This window comes from Cebidichthys violaceus, unplaced genomic scaffold (assembly GCF_023349555.1).
Source record: "Cebidichthys violaceus isolate CVI_PGR_0920_01 unplaced genomic scaffold, fCebVio1.0.p SCAF_26, whole genome shotgun sequence".
NCBI classification, from domain to species: domain Eukaryota; kingdom Metazoa; phylum Chordata; class Actinopteri; order Perciformes; family Stichaeidae; genus Cebidichthys; species Cebidichthys violaceus.
In genome coordinates, this window is record NW_027176439.1 from 2,594,381 (window position 1) to 2,603,533 (window position 9,153).

Consider the following 9,153-nt stretch of genomic DNA (forward strand, 5'->3'; position numbering starts at 1 on the left):
TACTTCTATGCTAGCTTAAAACGAGCTGGCATGGCTTTTTAGTTAACAAATTTAAGGACTATTTTAACTGCCGCTGGTTAATGTAACTCGACACTTTATCCGGCCGTTTAGAAAGGTGTCCAGAGTTAGACTGACTGAAGATAACAGTAATTGTTATTTAAATGCAGGCCTAGTGTAACATCTGTTTAGCTAGCGTTAGTATGGTTAAATCTCAGGAATCTTAGTTACAGGTAACACACCCGCAGAACAATATAGTTCCTGTAACGTCTAACGTATCTTAAATGGGGCGGTTTTCGTTTGGCGCATTAATTTGAATGTTTATTAATTGTGTCCTGCGTCACAGAAGAGCAACTGAAGCTTTGTTTTTGTCTCATTTGAACAGTTTTATGAGATAAATAACCCTTAAAATAGTTTAAACAACACAGATGTAAAAGCTATATAGTGATTATTTCGAAGTTTAACGGAAATTCTCGGCTGACACTTTAAAACAGAGCAAAGGGTCAGCGTCACGAACGAGGTTCACTGGCCAAGACCGCCATCTTGTGGCGGTTTGTTTTAGAAGCATTTCAACGCCTGAGAAAATGTTTCAACTCTTCTTGTGTAGTGATGCAACAGGAGAGTAAAATGCATTTAACCTATATGTGGTTTCACATCAAGCAGTGGTGAAAATGCATTTACTTTTGAGGTACTTGTACTTGAGTATTCTAATGTTATGGTAGCCTAATTTATAGGCTACTTTAAAGTATAAAGTGTATTGCTTACTTCTATCACATTTCCGAGGCAGATATTGTAGCTTACTTATTTCTCCACTGTTTATCTGCTATCTTAAGTTAGTTTGCATATTGAGATTTAATAATACAAACATATATGCAACTAACACATTATGATGTAGTATTATAGATTAAGATCAAACTGTATTGATCCCTGAAGGGGACATTTACAAGCTATCCAGTAGTACAATTATTAAAATAACCTTCACCAGCTGCAACATTACACAGATAAACATATTGATGCATCAATAATTATAATCTATTAATGTACATTATTCTGAAATGGGACACTGCATAATAAGCACTTTGACTTTTGGTACTTTAGGTATATTTTGCTGAGAATACTTTTGTACTTTTACACAAGTCAAGTTTTGAATGCATGACTTTTACTGATTATTATTATACTCTACTCTATACTGTAGTATTACTAGTTTTACTTACATACAAGATCTGAGTACTTCTTCCACCACTGTAGACACGCCAATATCTAAAATTGAATGATAAAATAAAATATAGAAAAATGCATGTCAAATAAAGCCAGCTTTATTTAATTATGTCTAACACTTTTTTCTCTTTTTTTTTGCAGGGGTAGCAGGTTTTTCCTGGTCTGTTTTATTGACTTTCCACTTACTCAAATAGCTAAATAAATACTATTTTCTTTTTTATTGTGTCGAAAAGTGAGTACAAAAAAGTGCAGACCAGTACATGAACACAAATACATCTCAATAAAATATATAAGACATTATATTATTATAAGACAGGGTGTTTGTACATATACAAATATCCGTATAAATGAATAAATAAATACATAAATATATATATATATATATATATATATATATATATATTATATATAAACAAAAATACATTAAAAAAACACATTTTAAAACGCAGAGACAACTTAGTGTGCTTTACAAAAAAACATCAGAATGACATTTACAAACAATAAGCAGTTGTTAAAAACACTAACAATCATGAAAGCTGAAAGGTTAATCTTTTCAAAAGCAAGAGGACTGTGAATGCAAACTATCAGAATAAAGAAATGATGAAACTGTTCCTGCACACTATCAAACCTGCTGAACAACACACGAGCGCGTCTTGCGCAACGTTGGTGTGAGTTCAGGTCTATTCTCCGGGTCACATCCGTCCATTGGTAACGTTATCATTTCATCACAGCTCAGTTTGTACAGAGCGGGTAGTGTCTCCAGCGGGGCCACACCTCTCCTGCAGCTCTGGATTGGCCATCCGTGTGCTCACACACACACGCACCCACCCACAACACTTTCACCACTCCAGTTCCGCGTTGCAGAGCCTTTAAAGTCCTGCAGCATTGTCCTCTAACGTCTACTCTCTCACTGGAACGCCACCATGTCCGACCAAGGAGTGTTCGACACCAACGTGGTGACCATGACCACGTTCGTCATGGAGGAGGGCAGGAAGGCGAAGGGCACCGGGGAGCTGACGACGCTGCTCAACTCGCTGTGCACGGCGGTGAAGGCCATCTCCAGCGCCGTTCGTAAAGCAGGCATCGCCCACCTGTGAGTTATCGACACACACACACACACACACACACACACACACACACACACACACACACACACACACACACACACACACACACACACACACACACACACACACACACACACACACACACACACACACACACACACACACACACACACACACACACACACACACACACACACACACACACACACACACACACACACACACACACACACACACACACACACACACACACACACACACACACACACGGAGGAGAAGTTATCAGTTGTTTCTCTTTTGATGCAGTTGTCGCAGACTCGTGCGTCCACGTTGGCAACAAACTGAGCCGGAGATTCAGGTTCTCAGTGGAGCCAATCAGGAAGCGCCACGCCCACTTTTTAGGGTTTATTTATTTATTTATTTCAACAAAACTAATGTTTAGTGTCGGTTATGTGCAGCCATAAGGAATCAATGTATTTGTGCAACATTACTGTTTTATTTCCTTGTTTTGCCTTTTTGTTCTCTTCAGTTTTAATGTAGTTTTGCATTTGTGCTTATTATTATTATTATTATTATTATTATTATTATTATTATTATTATTATTATTATAGCATCACAATGTGCTGTTGGTCCACTTTAACTCTGCATTACTGACGCCAGCTTACTGTATCTACTACAAAATTAGACTTATCCCCTAAATATTTAAGTTAATGTACATTTTTACATGTTTAATGTTTTGTATTGTTTGCATGAGCAGAATTATTTTTCCTGCTCTAAACTTTTCTCGCTGATGATTCTGATTCAGAATCAATCTCACACTAAGAGTTTAGAAATGCTGCGTCATGCTTCACTTGCACACTTTATTTTCTGTCCTTCCTTCCTCTTAGCTGGAGACTGTAGTTATGATTTTATGCCAGTAAAACGTATTTTAGAACGAAGCAGTAGCGCACATTTAAATAACCTTTTTTCAGTTAACATACAGAGAAAGACAAACTACAAACTACCAGAGAGCTGAACAAATATATCCACAACAGTGGATTTGTTAGCGCACACTTCTACACTTTTCATCCTCAATTTGTTTGTTTTTTATGTGTGTTTTTTTTTGTTGTATGTCTCCTCAGTTATGGCATTGCTGGCAGCACCAATGTGACGGGCGACCAGGTGAAGAAGCTGGACATTCTGTCCAACGATCTGGTCGTCAACATGATCAAGTCGTCCTTCACCTCCTGCGTCCTGGTGTCTGAGGAGAACGAGAAGGCCATCATCATAGAGCCGGAAACGAGGGTGAGTGTGACCGGCCGAGACGTTTTAGATGTCGGAACAGAACTGTGAATCTTCTGTTTTGAGGTTCCTTTGGACCCCGCTGAGCTTGAGGAAACCTGTTCTCATTTAATTCGGATCTTATCTCTGAAATGACCCGTCGGTAGACGAAAAAACAAGATCATCCAGTTTTTTTTCTGATCTTTTCCTCATGGGATCTTATCTCATTTCATCGGTTCAGTAAAACAAAAATAACAGGTCTTGGCTTTCAGTTCCTGTCAAAATACGTGTCAAATAAAAAATACTTCCGTACAAGTCAAACTCTCCAAACCTGGAGGAGAACTGTGGAGCTGTTTTGTTTGTCTCGACCACGAGGACACACGAATGACGCAACACACATTCCTGCCAGTGGTTTCACACAATTCCGCTGATCTAATGCATCAACAAAAGGCACGGGGGGGGGGGGGGGGGAGAAGACTGCCAGCTGGTACATGCGAATGGAAACGACGCAGGATTAAAAAATGCTTTTTAAAAACCTGCTTTGCGAATGTTTTATGATGAATGGAAATGCATTCAGAATGTAAATTTGACTTCAGGGAATGTACACACAACACGTTTTTTGATGAGCACCGCTGAATGGAAACATAACTTGTTTTACAAACTTCTCTTCCAGGGCAAATACGTCGTGTGCTTTGACCCTCTGGACGGCTCCTCCAACATCGACTGTCTCGTCTCCATCGGAACCATTTTCGCCATCTACAAAAAGGTACCAACACAAGTTTAAATTCACAAAAGTGTCTTTGTCTTTTTGAGTTCAATCATCCTGGTGATAAAACCTAAGAAACAAGGTCTCCACTTCTCTAACTAATGGTCTTTTATGGCAAAACATTCCTATTAAGTGGCAGTTAAAATGTACAATGAAGTAATGTCATTTTACTAAAATGGTAAATTAAATAAAGAAGGTGTGAGAAATGGATATTAAATAGTTTGAACAGACACTTTTTTTCATAGCTGCACATGAAGACGCTAATATCTATTGTCAAATATTGTCTATTTCTTTCTTATAGATAATTAATAAATGAATGAATGAATGATGAGTTTAAACTGTTCCCCTCAGTACACAGACGATGAGCCGTGTGAGAAGGACGCCCTGCACCCCGGCAGGACGCTTGTGGCGGCCGGCTACGCCCTCTACGGCAGCGCCACCATGATGGTGATCTCCACCGGCCAAGGAGTCAACGGCTTCATGCTCGACCCAGTTAGTATTTGTCCAATGGTATTTCATTGGGAAAGAGCACAAGGTGTACAGAAACACACAAGTGCAACGTAAATGTAAAGGCTTGTCCCTCCATATTTTGGTATTTTTTCCTCCCGGTTTCATCCCACACAAACCTGTTTATTTAATTTTTACGAGTTCGTTGAAAACCTGTTCTGCTTTTTGCTCATCAGGCAATTGGCGAATTCATCCTGGTCGATCGGGACGTGAAAATCAAGAAGCGAGGCAAGATTTACAGCGTGAACGAAGGCTACGCGATGCACTTTGACCCGGCGGTGACAGAGTACCTGCAGAAGAAGAAGTTCCCTCAGGTAACACTGACGTGTGGGGAAAACGTCAAGTATTGTAGTGTTTTTTTTTGTATGTTATTTATTAACAACGGGCGTTAATCAACATGCATTAAAATGTAAATATGCCAGTAGAAATGTCTCATCCAAGACTGCGGACGCTAACGAGTACTTTTATTCAAATGTAGCTCTTTAAGTTGCTTATTATTAACATTTGAAATGACTGCAGGACGGCACGGAGCCGTACGGCGCCCGTTACATCGGCTCCATGGTGGCAGACGTCCACCGGACGCTGATGTACGGAGGCATCTTTTTATACCCCGGAAATGTGAAGAGCCCCCAAGGAAAGGTAACAAGTCCCACCGCTGCTCTCTGCTGCACCCACACACACACACACACATCAATCTATTTCATATGAATGTTAAGATATCCTCCTGTAGTTTACACACGCGTGAATACAGATTAAGTATATACCGAATAATTGAAAAGCTCAATCATTTGTTAAAACTGCTGGACGCTGTAGTTTTTAGCAGACTATAGTGCATTTGTTGTAATAATAAACTGATCCGTGGACTATTTTCAGATCGATTTGGCATGCTATGTATTTACAGCAGCCGTATAGTGCTTGTGGGTTCGGCTCAAAATACACTACAGTGTCCATGTTCATCATAAAGAAGGAACATGTCACTCAGTGCTGCAGTGTGTGTGTGTGTGTGCGCGTGTGTTTTTTAATAGTTTTTGGACAGTAGCTGCAGAGATCTACGGCACAGAGGAGTGAGATACTTTGTTAGGATAACTTCATGCTTGTCATTTGTAACATGAGAGCAAACTGAAGAAAGTGTCACAATGTCGTTTCTTCACTCTCCACATCCTTCCAGCGTTTGCAAGACTGAGCCAAGCGTGATGTTGTCACATTTAAAAAGAAATGGTAGAAAGCACCTGACTTGTAATGCAGAATAATGAGTGTTTTCAAAATGCTAAACAGTTTTTCTTAACGCGCACGACAAACGCAAACAAGAGGGAAACAAATCCAGGCGCTTGAGTTTTGAGTACAGTTTAAAAGTCATGCAATATTCAAGTTTTTTTTATTTTATTCATGTCAAACATTTGTTCAACTTTGTACAAATTTATATGCTAAAAAGTTACAGATGAGATATTTAAGTAAACATTTCAATAAAATAATAAAGGCAACAAAAAAACTACTTAAAAAAGATTTAAAAGAGAAGTCTTAATATTTAAGTTTCAGATTTAATATTTATCGGCAGATTGTTTTACAGTTATGATCCGTAAAAGTTGTCTCTCCCTGTTTCTTTGTCTTAAAGGATAGTTTCACAATTTTTCAAATCTGTCTTAAAGCAATAATCAGGTGTCCACATGAACGTTGAAACAGGTTTTTCTTGCTGTAATCATTCGTCATTAGGAAAATATCTGTTGATGGGAAAGAAAAACCTGTTTTAGTGCTTACCTGTCTATTGCTTTGTAAACTTGTTTAACTGTTGGTAAATTTAATGCTGTATTGTGAGAAAAGAAGTGTAATAAATACAGTAAAGGAGGGAGAGACGGTTGTATGAAAGAGCTAAAACCATCCAGAGACTTGTAAACGAGTAATTAAATATCCAATTATTATATTTCTTTTGTAGAGTTTGACATTAGGTCTAGAAACTAAACTTCCCTCCTCTTCCTCCAAGCTGCGGCTGCTGTACGAAGGCAACCCCATGGCCTTCATCATGGAGCAGGCGGGCGGCATGGCCTCCACCGGCTTAGAGCCCATTCTGGACATCCAGCCCGACAGCATCCACCAGCGGGCTCCCGTGGCCATGGGCTCCCCTGAGGACGTCCTGGAGTACGTCGCCATCTGCCAGAAACATGCCAAGAAGAAGTGAGACCGCACCGACTCGCTCTCACGACCGCCGCTGTTTGGCGAGAAAGAAAAAAACTTGTGTCTCCAAACTGGAAGTCCGCCTCACTTTGAGCTTGATGTAGATGAATCTTATGGAGTTTGAAGTCGGGCTATTTTCTTAGTTAAATAACAAAATTTGGAGTCACAACTTTTTGTAATGCCATACCGGCAATGTTGATGTTCTGCTGACGGATAAAAGAAAGGAGGTTCAGTAGAAACATGAAAACTGTGGCTCATGAGCTCAATAACGCACACAAACGCACACATTCCACAAAAACAACTACCAAAGAACTAAAATGTGCCAAAAAAACCCACAAATGCACTTGAATAAACAAAAACCTAAAGACTTTTATTCTTCCTGTTTACCTCCACTTGTGCCTTTTTTTACAAATAGAATAAACATATATTCTAGTCATGTGAAGGACCAAATACCAAAACCTCTATGCAACAAAACGTGATGCCTTTTATAATGTGAACAACTTCTGTTTCTGAAATGATGAAGTCTCAATAAATCCAAATGAGTCGAAGAAGACAAAATCTGTGTTTTCATCATTGTGAAATGTGTGTCTGTGCATCTGCAGCTTTTTGCTTAAAAGAAATCTTGATTTGTTACAGCCAGATGTCTGAGAGGACTTTAGATTTTTCGGTAATCTTTCATACTTTTAGGTTAGAAAGTCCCCTTTAAATAGATGTTATTTTGGATGAAGGATTTCTTTTGTAAGCGGAGAATAAATCGCTGTAAAAGAGTTCAACCAGACTGACAATATAAAGGACAGAAACAAACATGGTTGAATAAGAATACAATAAATCACCAGTCATTGGTAAAAGAGACTGGAAGCTTAGTATCAAAATGTGTGTGCAGTTAAATAAGAACAGCTTCCTGTATCAGTGTCAAATGTTTCACAATAATGCAGTTTATAACAAGCTGGAATATTAACAGTGTTGTTTTAGTTAAGTGTAGAAAGGAAGTGCTGCAGGAGGACTTGTAGTCCAACCAGGAAGTTAGCATCTCACTGGTTCCCTCGACAAAAAGCTAACGTCATTTTTCCATCGTATTTTGGATTATTTCAGAAAATAAGCTTTGTGGCAAACAAACGTTTATGATACTTTTACACATTTTGTTCAGTGAGAAAATCTTCACAAATCTTGAACACTTTTATCATTTTTGAAGCGTGAAAGAAACCAGTACAAGTGAAATGCTAACGCTAGGCTTCAAACCACGGTCACGCGACTTCATGTTGAAACCACTAAGCTAAAGGAGGACAAGGCTGCGGTCGAATAGTGCTTTTTACTCAGGAAGGTTCCTAACTCAGTGAAATGACCCGGAAATATCTAAGTGGCCGCCATGATAAGAGCTGTTAGAATTCTCTAAATGCTCAGGAAAGGTGCTTCAGTGCTTCCTTTATTAGCTCCTTTAGCATCGGAATCACTGTAGGAATCACCTTCCTTTACCAAAGGATAGAAGATAATTCCGCCCCACAATTCCTTGAATTGAATCCACATTATTGCACAAAGGAAATATTGATATTGAACAGTTTCATTGATTCACACGAGTGTATTGTCAGTTTCTACTGAAGCATGTTGATTGTTAAGTGTGAGAGCAGCAGGAGTGAAGCAGCTTCTCACAGAAGAAGCTCTTTATGAAGCCTGCATGCTATTGACTAATAGATAATATGGTGACATGTTTTAGTTGCTCTCTTTTGTAGTCCTTCGTTGTAGTTTCACCATAGCAGACCTACGTCAGTGACGTCCTCCGTAGCATCATAATTATGTAGCTTAGTGAAAGTGTAGTTTGATGTCTTTTCCTAACTCCTCATGAACTCTCCTTCACATCTTTCCTTGACCCCATGACGATTTCCATAGAGGTCAAGGATAAGTGGTTAAAAATAGACGTTAGCAGGTCATTTTTGGACCCCTAGTGTTCTAATGTTTAGTTGTCTCATTTAGCCACTCGTAAGCAACCGCTAGCTTCAATATTCACCAGAGGAGTATTAATATATTTTGTATTGTAGAAGAAAATGTTAAAATCTCTTCAGCTTGTGTTCACCACAGACTTTATTTCAGGCAGACTGCAGAGGGCCAAAAGAAAACTGGATTCCTAGAATATTAACAGCCCAGTAGCACCGCTGTGGTTCAATAATAATCGAG

The 9,153-nt window shown here is 39.1% G+C and overlaps 1 protein-coding gene across 1 annotated transcript; it reads left to right on the forward strand.

Moving 5' to 3' along the window:
* Positions 1 to 2,022: 2,022 nt before the first annotated feature.
* On the forward strand, positions 2,023 to 7,542 carry LOC137879976 (fructose-1,6-bisphosphatase 1-like). The gene is made up of 7 exons (XM_068720970.1): positions 2,023 to 2,308; positions 3,404 to 3,566; positions 4,216 to 4,308; positions 4,660 to 4,800; positions 4,992 to 5,129; positions 5,335 to 5,454; positions 6,794 to 7,542. Exons 1-7 carry the CDS (start codon positions 2,139 to 2,141, stop codon positions 6,986 to 6,988), a joined length of 1,020 nt encoding a protein of 339 aa, XP_068577071.1. The 5' UTR covers positions 2,023 to 2,138; the 3' UTR covers positions 6,989 to 7,542.
* The last annotated feature ends 1,611 nt before the right edge of the window (positions 7,543 to 9,153 follow it).

Excerpts from the sequence above, each read along its gene's own strand:
- LOC137879976 (XM_068720970.1), top strand. The coding sequence starts at position 2,139 with ATGTCCGACCAAGGAGTGTTCGACACCAACGTGGTGACCATGACCACG. Across the intron at positions 4,309-4,659 it reads TTTTCGCCATCTACAAAAAG|TACACAGACGATGAGCCGTG; the intron begins GTACCAACACAA and ends TGTTCCCCTCAG. Across the intron at positions 5,455-6,793 it reads TGAAGAGCCCCCAAGGAAAG|CTGCGGCTGCTGTACGAAGG; the intron begins GTAACAAGTCCC and ends TCTTCCTCCAAG.